This window comes from Syngnathus acus, chromosome 6 (genome assembly GCF_901709675.1).
Source record: "Syngnathus acus chromosome 6, fSynAcu1.2, whole genome shotgun sequence".
NCBI classification, from domain to species: Eukaryota; Metazoa; Chordata; class Actinopteri; order Syngnathiformes; family Syngnathidae; genus Syngnathus; species Syngnathus acus.
This window is the reverse complement of record NC_051092.1, coordinates 13,366,768-13,386,635: the sequence shown is the minus strand read 5'-3', so window position 1 is coordinate 13,386,635 and position 19,868 is coordinate 13,366,768. Positions and strand designations below refer to the sequence as shown.

The following is a 19,868-nucleotide window of genomic DNA, read 5'->3' as shown; positions in this document are numbered from 1 at the left end:
AAATCACCATAAAGTACACTCGTGTTTGTGAGAAAAGAGCATTTCGTGAAGAAGAAAGTCAAGTAACTTACAAGTTGGAGGGACAGCGCAGATCCTGTGACTGGGTTTGGGGGGGAAATGGTAGTCGTTTACTACAGCGAGTGAGCCCCGCGGACAGTGAGGAGGGACATCGCCGCTCCGAGCTTTCACTCAACACAACCTCCTCAGCAACTAAAGCCAGCCACGAGCTCCAGCTTACCGTAATCACCTGACCTCACTTAAACGCGCACGTTAAAATCCTACCGCAATATAGACAATAGCGCCTCTCCAGAAAAATCGTTTCCCCGCACATGAGTTACCTCTCGGGCGCTCATGTCATTATAGTTGGTTAACGAAAAACAACAGAACTACATTAAAATAGAAGAAGAAAAAAAAGCTCTTGCTCTAAAATAAAAAAAAAAGAAATATAAATAAATAAATAAATAAATACATACATACATACATACATACATACATACATACATACATACATACATACATACATACATACATACATACATAAAATAAAAGTGCTTAAAAAAATGTCATTTTGGAAAGTGGGATACCACGGGGACATGTACCCCTCTGGGCACTGTACTAACTACCAAGAGTACTAGTTCCCCTCACCTGCAGGTACAAGTACTGTACTTTTACAGAAGGACATGTACCTTTAGGGCAGGGGTGTCCAAACCTTTTGCAAGGAGGGCCAGATTTAGTAACGTGAAGGGGCCCGGGGGCCAATATTTTTTTCGCTTCTCTTCCGGGGGGGGCGGTTGCTAAATGGACGTCAAACGCTGCGCGTTCGCTTCTCTTCCGGGGGGGGGGGGGGGGGGGGTGCTAATGGGACGTCAAACGCTGCGCGTTCGCTTCTCTTCCGGGGGAGGGGGGGCTAAGGGGACGTCAAACGCGCGCGTTCGCTTCTCTTCCGGGGGGGGGGGGGGGGGGGGGGGGTGCTAATGGGACGTCAAACGCTTTGTGTGGCGGGCTCCATCTAGTGTGGAAACTGAGAAGTGCAACAGAGTTGAGCTCAAGCTTCTTGTGCGGGCCATATTCAATTATGTTTTCAGAATTTGCTGCGGGCCAATAAAAACTGGACCCGCGGGCCGTAGTTTGGACACCCCTGCTTTAGGGATACAGTATCTTTACGGGTACAATACTCTTAGAAGTACATGTACCTTGGGGGTACATGAACCCATAGGGAAGAGGGTGCTTCTTGCCACTGCGAACTGCCCCCCATCTTTTTGTTGTACCATGTTCTCCATGAGGAGACATAGTATCAGAGAGACTGGGCTAGGTGTTAATAAAACAAGTTCCTCGATATTGAACCAAGGTGCTGAATAAGTGTTGGGACAAAGGCTCAGAGGTGTTGGAGGCAGATGAAAGAATACAATCAATGCGTAGGTGGTGGAAGCGGCGTACAGGTTGGCAGTACGAAAAAAAACATGTGTAGTGAATACTAGGACCGCTCGTCTCTGATGGTAACATGTCAAGTGAGTATTCTAGTAAGCTAGTAGCTTTATTCAAGCCTTCCTACAGCCGCTGGTAATCCTTTTGGACACCCCTCTTGTATTAGCATTAAAGCCTCTGTGATATTTTTAACAAATCAAATATATCCCATTTATTTAGTAATTCCATGACCCCAAAATTGATCAAGAATCCAACATTTCTCCTCCTCCAAATGCCCACACGCTGACATGGAAACAGGATATGTTGCTGTTTTAAGGGCAAGACAGTATAAGCGGCGTCTTCATTGAATGAAAAGGATTATTTAAGGCTGTCGCCGGAGGCGAACCACTCATCACAACAGGATGGTCGGATAAAATCAATGGGGGCAGTTACTTCCTGAAAGAAAGAAAGAACAAGCCAATAAAACGGTGAAAAATGGTGACGGCGATACTGTAAACATAGGAAAAGTATTTATTACTGGTGGGAACGTTGACGCAGAGAGGCATCATTAAATGTTGTCACTAGTATTTCATTGTTGTTTTAATGCTCTTGTAAAGTGTACGTGATATTTTTCTCCTTTGCAAGTAGAGGTTGAGTGAGGAGGTGCTGACACTCTTGAAATGTTAGCAGTGCCGCATGAAAATATGACAGCCATCTGGGGATTCAGAATGACTTCTATTACACTTCCCCTCAATGCTTAATTGATGCAGCGCTAACACTCCACTGGCATTTTCTGAGGCAGCTATTTATTGACAAGGGCAATGTTCAACGGAAATGCACCACTTAGTTTACAGTAGTCCTTAGATAAAGGCCACCACTGATTTGAAGTGAAACCAAAAATATCACACTTGGTTAACCGCTCTGGCTTTAGTTGTTAGTTTTAATTGAACACCTTTCTAAAACTGTGTCACACAGTGCAGCATTTTCATTTGAACAATTCACAAATTAGCTGATGTCAAGGACTTCACATCCTGCCTGCCATGAGAAAATAATGACATTTATGGGCTGACCTATATTTCGATTCACTTCCATTAACGGTGTGAAAACGGACCTGTTGAACACAGTTAATGTTGTCTGTGATCTGGTGGGTTCAGTCTAGTCATAAATATCTGGAATAGGTGAATCTTCACAGGTCCTCGCAAGCTAATCCATCCATAGACAAACAACACCGTGTACTGATCACCTGTCAGTCACAGGGTGATGTTTTTGCACGACAACTGCACAAAAGTCAACTACCGCTATGTTTCCAATGACCCCGTTGTTCTTTCCAGCCCTCAAGGTCCAGGATAAAATCTGTACCTGTTCCTTTACCGTCCTCTCTCAGTAATAATGAAATTAATGGAGCTTCACTTTGTACTTGGCTGTTTAGCATAAGAGCAATGTGAAGTTGAGTATTTTAACACAATGCCTTTTGTATTTTTCCAGAACTTTAATGTGTAATACGCCACCTACACACTTATAATGTAGTCTTGAACTTTGATATTTTTTTTTAAAAATGTGCTTTGCATTTGTCAACTCAGGCTTTTATAGACACACTTAAGTGGAAGAAACATGTAAATGATTGTCAGCATCCAAGGAAAATGGATGCAGTGTATTCAGCTGTGACCACTCAGCTATAAATGGACTTGCAAGACATTATTCACATTTCTCTAACAGCTCGAATTCGAACTGTGTAAATTAGTCACATCGGAAAATCTCGGAGGAGACAAAGAAAAGGTGCGTGAGAGCAAAATCGAGAACCGTGACGATTTAAAATGGATCCAAGAAAAGGAACGAGTAGGAGGTGAAAAGCTCTGAGAACATTGTTTAAATGAGCGTACTTCAAATCCCATTGTCATTACAAAGAATGAAAAATGTAAATTTAATTTGTAACTTTATTGCTAAAGCAAAAACAGCAAAACTATCAGAATCTGATAAGCCTTTCCGCCCAAACAGCAGCATAGCACGTGGTCTAGGAGGAAGTATTTATTGCTGTAAAGCGGCGCGAAATATTTTGACGTAATTGCCTTTTCATTTTGGCCTCTTTGTACCTCATTATAGCCTGGTTAGCACTTCACAAGATTGCAACATTGCATGTTGTAGGTGGTGGATGTCTGATGCCGTGGCTAAAGCACATTATCCCTTTCACGCAAAATGCAAATCCTCCCATCCTCCCTGCAATACTTATCCTCATAGGAGCGTCGGCATATCCATAAATTGACTTTGGGTAAGAGGCGGAGTACACCCTGAACTCATCTTATTTCAATGAGTAGGGTTAATAGTCTGTAATTATGCAAAATGATGCTCAAATCTACTCACTGACTCTCATTAAGGCGTTGACTTGCTATTCTTCAATAAATATGTCCGTCCAACCAACGTGACAGAAAAATGTGTCAACTTCTGGTTGAGTCAAGCTCAGCCTTCACTCTCGTCATGAACTGATTTATTTCATCCTATTGTACCTCTGCAAAGCTGAAGGTTAAGTTTGCTAACTAGTTGCTAGCTGACGCTTATGTGGTGCTAATTACTGAGTAAAAAAAATATTCTGGCTTCTAACTATGACAACTATGACGATGACTCTTTTTTTAGTGTGAAAAATGGACTGATTTATTTCATCCCATTGTACCTCAGCAACTCTGAAGGTTGTTTGCTAACTGGTTGCTAGCTTACGCTTGTGCTGATGTGGTGCTAATTACTACTAAGTGTAGCTGAGTATAAAATATTGTCGCTTATAACTATAAAAACTATGATTATGATTGTATTTTTTGGTGTGAAAGGCATTTTAAGAAATTGTGAAATCGGAACACTGTTTAAACGCCGTAGCTCCATCAGACAATGCTTTGATTACTATCATTTTTTAAACCCAGACTTACGTATTGGAAACACTGTAAGAAATGTGTCAACAAGGGTAAAAAAAAAAAAGGTGTAAATGCCTTTCATAACTCAACTGCCGTTTATGAATTCAGCTAAAAGCTTTGTACACGAGGTACGATCGAGGCAAACGTACTAAACACTCATGATGGCCTCATTCTGAAACGACTGATGTGTTTACCCTAAAGTAATAGGGCAAAAGCTGGCTGTCTTAAGGACACACACGAGGCAGGACATTTGAGGTCTCGCAGCCAGGCGTATGCTGACGTGCACCTTGAGGTCAGAGCAGCTATCAGAAAAGCGGCAGGGGGTGTTGGGGGCTAGGGTAGGGTGTAGGTTATACATCACATCTCATCTTCACCAAGCGTGAGAGAAGCTGTTCGATGAGCATGTCCTTGACAAAGATTCAGACTCCAAGTCGCTTCTTGACTATCAGATACCACCACCCCCCACTCACATGCTTCACGAAGAATCACTCTTATCATTGTAGGAAGTGTCAAGTACAGCAGATTATCAGACAAGCTGTTTGAAGAAGACTAAAAATCACTGAATAAATGTTTGCTAAACTTAGCAGACTTGGAAGAATAAGCACCTTGTTTGGAGTTAAATGATGCCAAATGGATGCATGAATTGTGGTTAGGGTTTTTTTGTGTAGCAAAAAAAGAACAAAAAAACAGGACTTGAGCATTCATGTCATGTCAAAAATATGTTCCTATCCACAGAGGCATGTGATACTTGCCTTTAGAATTGAAAAAGTGTAAACACAAACTTTGGATCAAGAGCATCACTGCTGGAGTCACGAGGTGAGCGCAAAGTAAACACGAACGAGGGGGCGTTGGGGGCAACTATACGACCTGTCGCTAAACTCGTCTCATATTCGCAGTGGCTGTACCAAACCAAGCCTGCCAGGTGACTCACACGTAAGGATCCCCGCTCACCTGAGCTCACCAGCTGTTGCCATGCCAACACAAGATGTAGCCACAAGGCACGACGGCCCTGTGTGCCAAGACTCTGCATGCCCCTGCTCCTCGAATTTGCTTGGCTTTTTGTTTTCTCTCCCAACGAACAGACTCCATGAATCATGTCAACATAGACGCAAAGAAACATGAGGTTCGCACACAAACATGGCATTTTGGCAGACTCGTGACTAAAAGCGCACCAGCATTGTTAAAAAAAGACTTTTTATTCATATACACGTGTATATGTATTCATATATACATAAAAAGACTAGCAACTCACTGTGGCTTAGTGACTGAAAGTTGTATTCCTTTATTTCTGCAGAAAAACAGGATGAATTCTGAAAGATAGATCACATGACAATGTTCATGATTGATTGCTTACATGCTTACTAGAATAATATTTAATCTTAGAATGCAAAAGTGTAAAATTGTGATACCACTACAATAAGGTAGACCCTGTCTCTTCGCTCTCCTCTAATGGTCACATGGCAAATTTGTTCCCTGAGTTTTGTCAAGTCTAATTATATAACCCTTAATCATAAATCTTTACATGACCAGTTAAATATTAATGATATCTCAAGATCATTGGTTTGAATAAACTTGAAAAATATGGAAAAAAAGAATAGAATGCGCGCTTTAGTATACCAACACTTGGAATGTTATACAAACAGTAAAAACCACAGATTTCTGTGCTCAGTTCAATTCTAAAACAACCACTTAATAGTGGATTATTCATATATTAAAGATGATTATGGAAAATACCGATTAGGGCTCAAATAGATTGCAGTTGGCCAGCTGAGTTTTGGACACAGACCAGGCAGGGTACACAAGGTCGGTAAACTTGTAGTCATAATCAAGCAACGAATCAAAAGCGCCCCCTGGTGTTGCATCGAAGAATGTTAGCCTGGCCTCATCAATGGCGAGGCACACTCCGACACGCCGCAGACTGTCTGCAGTCACAGGCATCGCCGTCTTGTTGTGCAGCGCTGTCAGCTTCGCCCGGTCGCACGCCAGGCACCAGGAGAATGCTTTATTCATTCTTATATTTATTTCATTTCTGCATAGCGTACCGTTGGTGCTGGCGGTAGATGGCCATTGACTGCTGTTGTTTGGCACCCATAAACTGCAACATTTTGTAGCTTGTGTCACACCTACGCTCCGGACAAGTTCTCCACTGATCTTCGAGACATCGTTTGCAGAAACAGTGGTTACATTTGAGGGAGACAAAGTCTAAATCCCGCATTGGCTCGTCGCATCTGGCTGCAGTTTTCAATACGGCTCCCATATTGATGGATGCACGAGTCTGAAAGCTCCTATGACGCGACTTGACAGTCACTTCCGGTACGACAAAGGTACAAAGCATGGCCAAAACTATTTGAGTTGAAGCCATTTGAGACTTGTTTGTGATTTAGGGCTATATAAATAAACTTGACTTGACTTGCGCATTAGTCTATAAATGAATAAATATTTAGAAAAAATCAAGGCAAAAATAATACCTTTACAGTTCTATGTTCTATGTGCCACCAGTCTAAACAGTACTCAGATTAAAATTGTGTTTATGGAATATTAATTGAGCGAATCAATCACATTTTATTTTATCCCACCGCTCTCTATGCGCCATCAGTCTAAACATAGTATTCTGGTTAAAATTGTGTTTATGGAATATTAATTAGGCGGTACTGGTTATAGAAAATGCAGAATGGCTAGGACGTTTTTTTTTGTTTTTTTTCATTCTTAGCAAATACAACTTTTGAAACATTTAAAACAGTTATGGTTGTCATCTATTTTCATTTGTAAACAAACTGATGATGTTTGGCCTCATGTTTCCTTCACAATTCAGTGGGGATTTATCCAAATGCAAACACCCTGCTATAAAAGAGACCATCAACCACAATTTACACATAAAAATAGCATTGCCGTCATAGCATGTACTCAGTAGGTGACCCAATGAAAAGCACTATGAAGTTACTGTCCAAGTGGCCTTGTGGGGACATTGGATGACTCCCATGATGCCAATGAAGCTCACACAAGCAACCAGCCAGAAGCCATTCACAAGCTTTATTGCTTTCACTGCAATGAATCAACCCCATAACCCTTGGACTAACTATGCCTCTTTTTTTTTTTGGCATGACATGGCTGACTGAGCAGCAGTTGGTGGTGATGTGCTCTGGTCCAAACCAAGTCATTTCCCTTTATAATCACCACTAAATTCTTGTCCAGATTTTGGTATTGTGTGATTGTCTAAGACAAAATGTATGCATATTCAGGCCCAAATAAAAAGACAAGCGTGTTAGAGTGAAAATCTTTATTACGTTTTGATATACAGTAATTAAAGGAATCTCTTAAATTGCTGTGAGTTACCCCCAATGGGGTTTTGTCTATATCTATTTACACGAGACAGGTGAAGCTAAATCCATTTCATCTCGACCTTTACGCATAAGCTACACCATTAGATGACACTGCATCCTGTTACCCTGTTTGCACTTACTAGTTAGCTCATGGGGTGAGTCAAAGAGAAAAGGTTCCACACAGCTAAAGACACATTAAAATAGATACAACTGGAAAATTGTGTGCATGTGTGTGAGTACTAAACACAAAATGTGACACATTCACACCATCATCCGTTCATACATTCACACGGCAGCTCAACGTCCTGCTTATCTAACATCCCCATCACAGTGTGTAGATATGAGAGTTAAATACTAAAAACAACAGAGCTGAAGCACTGTGCAAAGTTAGCTAGATGGGCATAAGAGGGAATTGAGTCCTATAGCATTTTCAGTTTTCTGTACATAATTACATCTACATTGAATATTTTTTTTCAAATGTGAACAGAGAAAGACAAACAAATGATCCAAATCATTTTTTTTTCGTGTCATTGTCAAACCTTTACATCAAAAATGATCAACTGTACATTGATTCTGCTCACGTCTGGATAAATTGTGACGCAGATGTTGACAGTGGAACGTATATCGTCGTTAACATAGAGTATAGTAAATGAGTTGTTAGGTACAGTAAGCGTGTGTGCAATGGATTTGTTGTATGTTTTTGCAGGTTGTGCTCAGTCCACACCTGTCATTTCATAACAGTCTGCACCCTTGCCACAGTTCGTCCGTCTATGCAAAGGGGGTTGCTCTGGGTTGAATGTGTATTACACCGGCTTGGTCTAAATGCTGGAGGATGACGTAAGGGGGCTGCAAGCAAACGGGAGGGGACAATGGCTGAGGGCTTTTGGAAAGTTGATGGAAAGTAGCTGGTTTCCGCTCCTCCTCCATCCTGTCGTGTGATGTTGAAGGGATGGTTCTCTGTGGACCACAGGAGCCTGGAAGTATGACAAATCAAAAGTAATCACCCAGGATGTCACCCAAAATGTGATATTTCATAGCATACTTATCTCCAATTTTAAAAAGATTTGTAAAGACAAACTAGCTGTTTGATGTTAGACTCAACATTCACTAACAATGCAAACTTTAAAACTGTGGTACACAAACTGCCTGAAGTTTCACACAAAAATAAATCACAGAACCAAATCAAAATTAAATAATTATTTTACTTGTATTATAGGCCACAATATGTATGTAAGAGACTAGAACATCAAGTCCCATAGTGTTTGATTACATAACATGGTTATATTTGTATCCACGTGTAAAATTACTCACTGAAATGTTGCTAAGCATTGCCTCCCTCTGAAAAAAAAAAAAAAAAAAACAGAAACAGGGAAATAATATTAATTAAAACGTATCGGCACGTTCTCAAGGTCATGCTAATAATAGACACCCACGTTCAGACTTGAAAAACAAGCGTTATTCACATGGACTGCTTGTAATGCTCATATCTACCAACAGAGGGCGCCAAAGCTGAACTAATCAGTGTGCTAAACATCTCAACAACCTATTTGTGCTGGCTGCTAGGTTTAGAAAACATCATTAGGTTATGACGTCACGTTTTACCCTTGCTCTCAGCCAGCAACTCCTCGGTCATGAGGCCGTCCTGTCGATTTCCAAGGACAAAAGCCAGGAAGGAGAGGATGAGCGCATCCAGGATGCCCATGATAGCAAGGATGTAGGCCCAGCGCATGGAGCAGGCCCCCAGGCTGTATTTGTCCGTCTGCTCCCCGCACATCCGTCGCACTTCGTCGCTGTCCCAGCCATCAGGGTAGATCATGCAGCCCAGTACCAGACACACACCTGTAAGGACGACATTTTTTTATTCATAGTTAATTGTTTCCTACCAAACTGCTCTTGCTATAGAGTTAAAGTTCACTGCAACTATACCAACTTCCTATCAAGTTTGTTGAGTAAAGTAAAACCAATAAATTGATCGAATGACCCTTAAGACCAAAGCCCTCCCTTTTTTTAATTGAACAGAATTCTTTAAAAAATATATAAATATTGGCCTTAGGATTCAACTCCCCCACTTTGCAAAAAAAAAACATCTGAAGAAGCTGACTGTGCCACATTTGCACATTAATAAAACAACAAAAAATTCACTCAGTTATTCCCATGGCTCTTACTTTCATATCGCTGAGTGTTTGGGGGTGAGGGAAGAATGCACCAGCCTTTAACATTATCAAGCTTTGTTACATAAAAATTGCATCTTTAGCACTTGTTTACCTTCTTATACATGTTCCCCTTTTAAATGTAAATTTTGTAATCCATAACTGTATTCCAGCTATTTTCATCACAGTGGCTCACTCATCTCTGGCCATTTTAAATAAATAGCGCTGCACATTCAGCATTTGCATTTAAACACGCGCGCACACACGCGCGCACACACGCACGCGCGCGCACGCACACGCACGCACACGCGCGCACGCACGCACACACGCACACACACACACACACACACACACACACTGCTTTGACCCAAAGGTAGTCCAGAAGAAATACATCAACAATGGGATGGCTTGAAGAAAAGAACATTTGTTCACTAAACTTGCTCAAAATATTGCTGTCCTGCAAAAATGTTGTAAAAAAACTCCAAATGCATATAATCACGAATGCAGACAAGTGGGGACATTTCAAGATGCTTCGATGAGTACAAAGGGAATGACACAGCAATGCACGCAGGAGACAAATTCAAAAGAGCAGAGCATCCTCCTCTCGCTCCCCCATGGCTCCAACTGTCAGAACCCATTCATGTGGGCCCACTAGTTCACAGAGCAAAAACTCACACACTGGCTCTGATTCAGGTGGACAGCGAGCGCCCTGCAAAGTCACCGAGAGGCACGAACACGCCATTTTCACTCCCTTTGAATCCTTAAAATGAGGGAGCAAACTCTGGCGAACGCAAGACCAGCGGAACGTTTGGCTGGAGCTATGTTTAGTGAATGAACAAGCAAATGCCCCCAGGTGATGCCAGACATCAAGACCTTTGCATTCATGCAAGACTGAAGTCGGAGCTAACTTGGACCCGCGTTGGTCACTTGACTGTATCGCAGCCTGCCAGACATCTTCTAGAATCCTGTGCACGATTCCGCCTCTGGCCCAAGTGTTGACAAACACGGATTGTGACTGCAGAGATGTTGCCGTTTTATACACAAGTGCAGCCTGTCGCGGGTCTCTGGTTCTTTTACCCATATGTATGTATAATATCCTGATAGCAGGTATTTTTTGTACAGTATGTCCACATCAAAAAAAAAAAAAAAAGAGGCAAGTCAATGTTACATTTCTTTCAGCCTCATGTTATTTTTACTAGTCGTAACAAGAGTTGTGGCAGATCCTTCTGGGTGTCTTCTGCATGCCTTCAGCGCTATCATGAATTTTACATGACCCAAAAGGATAGAGCAGAGGCAGAGGAAGAAGAATAGTAGCTTGTCATGCAGTGATAGCATCACGGGACCAAGTGGAAAAGAAAGCTGTGAAATATCATGGCGAGTTTGCTCTACTTGCAGTGCACATGCCTGGTGTCGGCATGGAGGCAGACGTCAGGTGACCTCAGATGCAGACGAGTGGCAAGAGCAGAAGCACAAGTGGCTTTTGTGCAATCAAACACGCTGTTGTTGTTTTTAAATCAAAATTTAAGCCTGGAGTCAACTCATCCCCAAACACAGAAGCACGTTCATTCCAGAAGTCCAGAATCCTCTTACATAACAAAGACTAAAGTCACAGGAGTGCTTTAATTCACAAATGGCTCAAAAACTATAAGAATACATATATTAAATCCGTTATGGTCAGTTCAAACCTTGACGAGCTAAATCAAAACATTAAACCAACCTTGGGTAAAAGTGATCCAATTTGAACATGGCAGATTATATTATAGTTTTGAATTTGGGTACATTGCAAACTAAAGTCGCCTTTTGGTTTTTCCTTTACTTGTTTTAAAATCCGACAGTCAATAAGCTCAATATTACATTTTCTTTTCTCCATCTGTGGAATCTCACATTCGGCTTCCCACTTTGTCAGCAGCCAGAAACCTTACAGCTGACAGAATGAAGACTGAGCTGATGGCCTCATGCTACCCTTCTCGCTTGAGTCGCTTCACTCCAAGGGAGTGAGGGAGGGTGAGACGTTGCACCACTGTCCGACTCTCTGTCTGTCTGTCTGAAAGCAGCCGCTGGCAAACACCAAACATCAACAGCGCTGGCCACCATATGCAGGAGCAGCCTTTGGCAGCGCTATTTTAAGCTCTTCTTCACGTCTGTCGTTAGCACACACACACACACCTCCCCTGCCACGTCGCAAACACTGGGATCATGCGAGTGGAAAACGACGTTGAGAAATTGTGCTGAAGCTAACAGCATCTTACGTAAGAGGCTGTAGCCAGGGCAGATGACGCTCAAACGGCGCCGCACGAGAGTCTGACAGCAGAACGGCAGATGGTACTGCAACACATTGGCTCATTTGCACAAAAATCCCATCGCTAACGCAAAAAAAAAAAAATCCCATTGACCTGTAAACTCTGAGCATCGTTTGTAAGCGTTGTGGTGCACTTTCAGGATGGGATTTGACAAGATTCACTCCATCTGCCAAAAAGAAAAACAGTGCAGAGAAAAAGCTTCCGTAGGCCAGTCTGTCTAACCCTAACCTGAGAAACGATGCCCCAAATGTAAAATTCAGATGACTTTTTCAGACTATGTACTCGAGGAATCTATACTCATATGCGGATGTGTATCAGAAAATGATTAAAACCAGGATGGAGTCATTCCAGCCAGAAGCATGTATTGAAATAATGAGTGCAGAGAATAAGACAGATGAATCCAATCTTTCCCAATCGCTAATGAAGTGTGGGCTGCTCTTCATGCTGGACAGTTAAGACTCTTATCAGGCTCCAAAGTGGCGTAGCTCCATGATATGCTTTAATTGCATTCAAATCAAAGAGGCTGAGATACTGTACTATATAGCCAGACTAAAAGTGTGCCAATGCTAGTAGATTGCTTGAAAAGAGATTCATTAATTTCGAGAAAGCCACCCTGCTACGTTTTCTACCAAAAAACCTGAATCCACTTCATCCTAATGGACTGCAGTGATGGCGGATGTTGCAATTATATTGCACGAGTGACTCATTAGGTGACAAAAAAATAAAATCTGCATCTAATAGAGAAGCAACAAGGAATGCATAGATTGAGTCATGTGGTTTTGACACAACAACAGATGTCATTGTTAAATAAGCCAAGCCTGTCATGCAATATTAATCATTTGAGCAAACCACAATGCATCTGACAATTAGCGAGTCCATCATTGCATTATTTTTAGCCAAACAACCTGCCCGGTAACAGGGAATGAATGCACATTGGCATATAAAGCGGGGTGGCAGAGGTGAGGCAAGCACATCCAGCCCAGAGAAGGAGTGAGCCAAAGCTTACATAAGAGGTTGCGGACCTCCACTGAGGATAAGCACTGGCGAGGGAAATAGGAATGAAAAGCATCATTTAAATTTTGGGTATATACTTATAGGCTTGGCGGTTCCGCTTCAACTGCCACAGAATCTAGAATTCTATACATTATATGTTATATATACGTACATCAATTGTTAAGTTGAGCAAAATACCAAAAGAAAAAAAAATTAGGGCCAGTGAGCAAGTTTCATTTCCAAAATCTCCCTAAATCCTGCTGAACTTAGCATAGCACGCACATCGTCTCCATACTGATGATTCGCACTGCAGCAGAATTTTCCCCTAAACCATATTCTTGTGTAACACTGGACTAAAAGTAAAAGGCCTGCTGAATATGTAAAAATCTCAATCTTGATGGGGGGTTTTATTTACCTTGGAGAGTTTAAAAGTGCATTCGCTCATTCCCCCTACGGCGGAGGACACTTGCTGCCTGTGAAGAGTGAAATTCCCAATGCATCACGTTGTAATGGTAACAGACACTTTGTGCATTACATAAATGTGTCCCAGTGGGTGTCCGACTTGAAACGCAACACCATCATTGTGTGAAGCTGCGGCACTACAATTGACTGCTTGTCCCCATTTCTAATGCGACAATGGTCACACAATGTGGTACAACTAAAAAGGTATCGACTGGCGACAATTCCGCAGTCCCTTTTTGGTGTACACTTGTATTAAAATGAGTTGTTTTGGGCAACTGTTCATTGTGGACGCACATTTTTATTTGAAATACTTTCGTCACCTTCATTTATAAAAGGTGTCTACTGCTACTTAATCTTATACGCTGTATTTTTTATTTTTTTTAAATAGCCAGAACAATCAACTCATCATGGTTGTCATTTTTTTGATTTCCATTAAAAAATATAGCAAATCCGTAACATTTGTTAGCGCTGTCTTTATTAAAGTTAATGGTTTAGTTTAACCTTCCCAAAAAATGTTTGACTATTGTTTAAGAAATGCGGGAATCAAATTGCGCTATAATGTACACAACGCTGGAATCTATCTTGCCCTCGCTTCGCTATATGACTTTCCAAATTGGTGCTCCTCCAATCCAAGTAAATAGGTCAACTTGCTGGCATCCCTAATAAAGCGTCCTACTTGAACTGCATCAGAGTCAATGCGATTGTGTACAGCAGATCCACATGCATTTTAAGGGACGCACATTTGATCAATATACTAATCGTTGCTGTAATGATCTCTGGTACAATTAGGATGCGAGCGCAGGTCTCCCCTGTACGTCGTCCGAATGGACCAAATGCAGAATTAAGACAAAGGCAAACGACGCAATAAGACATTTCTCCAATGAAGCACTATAGATGCTTTCACAAGCCTGATTGGAAATGAAAGTGTTCATTTGCAGTCTGGAGAGTGAGAGGAGACTGGATAAGGGCCAAAACTGCAGTTATTATCTGCTTCCTCGTTAAAATCAAGTGTTGGTTTTTTTTCTTCTTCCCCCCTTTGGCTTCACTTAATTGATTTCAATGCACTTCACCCGGAAACAGAGAACATAACTCCACAAACATGTTTTTTTTTTTTTTTTTTTTGACCACACATTTCTATGCCTTGTGGCTCTTGACTGGCTAAATAGGACTTGACAGCCTGCCAATATCATTTTCATGTTGATGCCAATATTTTTGTTTGTTTCTTTGTTTACTGACAGTATCCACGAATTAGCATGTAAGTCTGCAAACATGCAGAAATCAATTTTTTTTTTAATCTTTTAGTACCCATCAAGTTTTCTCTGTTTAGAGTATGGAGTTCTCAAAGCAAAATGACAAATGGAGCTCTACAAAGAAGTCGAATGGTTGGGAAAAAAAAGTAATTGCGAAAAACAGGGTTCTGCTGACTGCTTTCTTGCAAGTGTGACTCATCTCTGGCTGTGAAAAGGAAATGTTTGCAGATTTGGAAGAGGTTATCATGAATTGACCTCAGAGCAGCACTGAATGATTTTGAAAAAAATAACCTTATCTTATTTTTCACCCCCCCACCTCATTCTTGTGATTTTCCTTTCCCCATATACGTATTAACAAAGAACCAATTTAATCTGCATTTATCTAATATCATATTCATGATACATCAAAAATGTAGTCTTACACAAAAGGCAAGTGAACCATAAATTAATATGAGAAGTAGTTTAATTTTGTAGAGTCTGCAAATATAGAGAATGGAAAGCACATTTTGCTTTCTTGAGAGCAAGGAAGCTGAATTTTTTTTCCAAACATAGAACAATTGCAAAAAGAGGTCAAAATGAGTGGGAGTGATGCACCGATGGGTGAAATTATGTGAACGTAGCAGGAGGAGATAAAGGTAAGAGAGCTTTGATGCATGGACAGAAATAGCCGCACTAAGGCAAAGACCGCCGCAGTCCATCAAATGGACACAGGAGCACTCAACTTCTTTTTCCTTCTCCCCTTTTACACATACATGCTGCACACTCGGATTTTTCTTGGTGGTCTGTATTTACATCAAACATTTAACATTTTTACCTGAGCACAACCCGCCTCCCTCTATGCCAGCGACTCCATTATCATTATTTTTAATTATTATTATTTTGTTTTTGAGCAGAAGCCTTCAAGTGCAAGACTTTAGCACATTATTATACTCAATTTTATCATAACCCTCCACAAGCTATCTTGCTCACCAGTCCAAAGCAACGTCATTGAAATTTTAAGCTTCATCTAAGAGTAATGCTGCTCGACAAAGCTAAGCAATCAGGCTCGCTCATTAGACATCAGCAGCTTGTCATGGGCAGACTCTCTCCTCTCTACTTTCTCTTTCATCTCTTGGCAGGAGCAGTGGCCTGCTCATTAAAACGGCCGTAATGCATTAATTCCAACCAACAGAGCAGGCGGAGATGGCCTTGTTCAAACATAATACCACCTCATGCTGGCTGCCTCAATAACTCAGACAACACTCAAACTGCATGGAAAATTTGCAAATGTAAATATTGAGCAGCTTTAGTAAGGTCGTTGTTGACTGAGGATAGCACTGTCGAGGAGACTAAACTGAAAATGGTTCATTCCCTGGCCACCACATTACAAATATAAATGTGACAATACAGCTCTTGTAGTACAGTATATCAGGAGTACTTGGTGGAAAAAAAACTCAACAACAAGATGAGCTGTCATCCATATGTCACTGCATCTGTTAAACGAGGTATAAAGGTCCTTAAATGCCTCCAGGCAGCGTGTCATTGCAAGAACAACTCTGAGAGACATTCTGGACAGGTTTTGTCAGTCTTGGCAGCCCTACTGACAATTAATTCATCGAATCAGTGCACCACAGACATGGAAAGGAGTCCAAGTGATGACATGTGAAAATATACAATACACTGAGCAGTCCAGAAATAAAAAATTCCGCAGACACCATTGGGTCCCTTTATGCGTCTTTTAATGTATTTTAGATGCTGATTTTAAAAATGGTACCTTTACTTTTTTTAGGTTTTGGGGTTGTTATCTTTTGTTGTTTATATGTTTGACCTGCTTGCACAACAGTGATTTTTACCATATATATGTATTTTATTGCTACGACAATAAAAATACAATCACCTGTTGCTGACACTTAATCCTCATTAAATATTACTGTTACCACATTACCATTATGAAAGCCAAAAAAAAAAAAAACTAGGGCAGATTCAAAATCAGAGCAATTTTTTTTTAGAAAAGTTTATCTTCATCTCTAATTGGTAAAAACAAATAATTGACCATCATTATTATTATTATCTACAGTGATGGATATATTTTGGGGTCCTATGGAGCGTTCTGTGCGTCTTACCTGCCGCAGCGTGCATCCAGCCACAGATCTTGTACACGGTGGAAGTGCTGAGAAGGAAGAAGAGCGAGAAGCATCCGATGCAGGTGACCACCAGCATCATGGACATCCCGATGAAGAACGAGGCGGCCTTGAAGGCTCTGGACGGGATGGCGGAGAACTCAGTGAAGCTACCCTGGCAGGCTAGCTCCCTGGCGATCCCGTCCCCGATGCAGTAGTGGAAGAGGCCGAAGTAGCCGGCCTGCGGCGTGTCCACGCCATCGCCGATCCAATAGGGCTGCGAGAAGATGGTCACGTTCACGATGCCGAACAGGATGGTGAATATGGCCCACAGGAGTCCGATGACGCGAGAGTTTCGGACGTAATTGGTCTGGTACAGTTTGGCAGCTTCTGCAGACGGTAACATTGCTGCGGCGCTGGCGGGTATCATTGTATGCACACACACCCCAAAAAAATGGAAGAGGCGCTAAAGCTGTTTGGTCATGGAGCGAGCGGGCAGGGAAGATCCCAATCTATGGCCGTGCAAGTGCAGCACCGCAGCATCTGTCTGGCGCGATCATCTCGTGACGTGTCATCGTCGAAACGGGCGCTGGTCCCCGTCAATGAAACTCGATGAAGTCGCGACCACCGTGCAGTCGTCAGACGTGCACGTCGCCGGTGTCCTTGGAATCTGAGCGACGTCCTACACGCGCTGAATTGCGGCACACGGTCAACAAGATCGCCATGCAGTTATGCGTACTTGCGAATCAAACTATGAATGACAAGGCCTGCACGAGTCCTTCAACCGGATTTTATTCTCCGGTTTGACGACAGCATCTCCGCCGGTCAGCTGTGATGCTGGCAGCCGGAGAGGGAGGGGCTTGGGCGGTGTGCACACACTGACACACGTTTCATTGGGCAGCGTCTTTTCTGCAATGTCAGTTCATGGGCGTTTGTGATTTGAATGAAAAACAGAATGGGAATGCAAAGCACACCAGACGGCAATTGTCATTTCCAGGATCTTACACTGGAGACTTAAATAGATCCAGACTAATCATATAGATAAACCTGAACTGATGCGGGCAAGGTCAAGGAAGATGCTGATTGGCTGACAATGGGAGGGGTGGGCAAACAGATTCAATTAGGACAGGTGAAATTCGGGGACTGTATTAACGTCACAAACAAAATAATGGGCAAAATCAATTAAAAAAAAAAAAATCAATTGAATCACAGTCCAAAAGAAGAGAGAAACAAATCTGTTGGCAATTGAGTACTTGCAGCCAAAATTCAGCTAAAAGCGACTTCAGCAATTTTATTTCCACAAATGTTTGTTAGAAACATAAGTAAGCAATACAGGCACATTACCATCAGGTGATTATCACTGGTTTTACGCCCTCAGGCGGTGTGTGGGAAAACTCCATTCATTCATTATTTGAACTGCTTATCCTCATTAAATTATTTTCGAAACTGTGCACATTATGATTTATTTATTTATTTATTTATTTATTTATTTATTTATTTATTGGCTACAGAAAGACCTCCAAAGTTGATCATGAACACACCATTTCCAGAACGGAAGTCATAAAATATTTAATCCATACAAAAAGTCAAAAATCAAAGCTTGCAAAAATAAGTGTATTATAGTATTGTGTGTCTGTGGAACCCCCTCATTTTAAGATGTGGATGATTGACACTACCCTCTTAATATGAACTCATATGAGCTCTTCTGGCATAGCTTTTTTTTCCTCAGTGCTGCTTGCTGTTTTGACAGGAAAGGTGGGTGTTACTAATTGCATTAACAGGCTGTGTAGAGGAAAAGCTTTCATTAATGTGATTAGCACCGATTTTTTCCCCTTTTAATGTATAAATGGCTGTCTGAGAGCAAGAATGTTTTTGTATGAAAAAGCAAACCCGTGTGTTCTGCTTTACGTTTTAGGCAATCCGCACTAATTTCATGCCAGTTACCTGACCGCGCCCATATATGTCTTCTCAGCCTATCAGAAAGGTTTCTTTTTTATTAGCTGGACACTTAGCACGTGGCCATTTACCACCATGGAGGCTTTTTTATTTTCCTGGTGAATTTCCCCCTGCCAGTTGGACGTCATTATTTATCCCTTGGGTCCTGCAGCTCGTGCAATTTCCTCAGCTTTTGTTAACCGTCTCGAAACAGTTAAGTGACCAAATGGGGTGCCAAAAAGAATGTTGTCTGATGTTGTAGTAATGTACTTGTCCGACAGGGGTCAGTGTAAGATAATACTAAAACTAAGGCTAGGCGTTATGCAAACATTTGTGTTTGTCTTCTGGTAGTTTCTTCCACATTACATTTGCAAAAATGCGTTCTTAACACGACAGAGACACTGCCTCGTGAGGGCCACTGACTTTGCATGGCTTAATGTGAATCAAATATTTTGTTTATTTTAGATTAGGGTTTTGGACAAAGCTGAACCCCTAGTGTTTGCCAGACTAGAGATTTGGAGGCAGTGTTGGAACTGAGGAGGGAATAGTGGATGCAAGAGTTGAAGAGGAAGGAATTGTTGGTAGAGGATGAGAGAAATCTGCCTTCATGAATTTGGGGATGAAAGACAGGCCTGTCTGAGGATGTGTGTAGTGTATGAGTGACTGCCCAAGAGAGAAAGGCTGCATATGTTGAGATAAGCATGATTTGTTGTTGTGTGTTATTTGAAATGGACATAATGTGTGTTTATGTGCATGTGTTAATAATAATTGCCTTTTTTTGTAGCGTGCCAAATGTGTTGGCTAGTTAAGGTTTGCTGGGTGACAGTAATGCTGCTGCTGCTGCTGCTGCTGATGATGATGATGATGATAGTAATACCGTATTGGCCCGAATATAAGACGAGGTTTTTTTCATTGAAATAAAACTGAAAAAGGGGGGGTCGTCTTACATTCGGGTTCTAGACAGTCTTTTTTCAAACTTGAGTCTTGAAAATGAGGGGGTCATCTTATAATCGGGGTCGTCTTATATTCGGGCCAATACGGTAATAAAAAATCACTTC

At 41.6% G+C, this 19,868-nt stretch overlaps 2 protein-coding genes and 1 long non-coding RNA gene across 5 annotated transcripts in view; 1 reads left to right on the top strand and 2 right to left on the bottom strand.

Annotated features, from left to right (window-relative positions):
• The window catches only part of LOC119124485 (tumor protein p53-inducible protein 11-like), an 18,782-nt gene extending 18,557 nt beyond the window's left edge, over nucleotides 1-225 (bottom strand). The window contains exon 1 of one of the 2 annotated variants that reach the window (XM_037254521.1): nucleotides 72-225. The gene's annotated coding sequence lies outside the window, so the exon portion shown is untranslated. The remainder of the gene's footprint in view (nucleotides 1-71) is intronic. The other variant, XM_037254522.1, reaches the window with a different exon arrangement.
• Nucleotides 1-19,868, top strand: part of LOC119124486 — a 24,883-nt gene extending 5,015 nt beyond the window's left edge. The window contains exons 2-3 of the long non-coding RNA XR_005098286.1: nucleotides 4,809-4,814; nucleotides 19,771-19,868. This is a non-coding gene — a long non-coding RNA (uncharacterized LOC119124486). The remainder of the gene's footprint in view (nucleotides 1-4,808; nucleotides 4,815-19,770) is intronic.
• LOC119124484 (LHFPL tetraspan subfamily member 3 protein-like) lies at nucleotides 7,400-17,737 on the bottom strand. 2 transcript variants are annotated; one of them, XM_037254520.1, is made up of 4 exons: nucleotides 16,879-17,737; nucleotides 9,224-9,460; nucleotides 8,933-8,959; nucleotides 8,456-8,595 (listed from the first exon to the last, which is right to left on the bottom strand). In XM_037254520.1, the coding sequence occupies exons 1-3, from the start codon at nucleotides 17,303-17,305 to the stop codon at nucleotides 8,943-8,945; spliced, it is 681 nt and encodes a 226-aa protein (XP_037110415.1). In that variant the 5' UTR covers nucleotides 17,306-17,737; the 3' UTR covers nucleotides 8,456-8,595; nucleotides 8,933-8,942. The 2 variants fall into 2 exon arrangements, with proteins under 2 accessions (XP_037110413.1, XP_037110415.1); XM_037254518.1 differs by lacking the exon at nucleotides 8,933-8,959 and having other exon boundaries at nucleotides 7,400-8,595.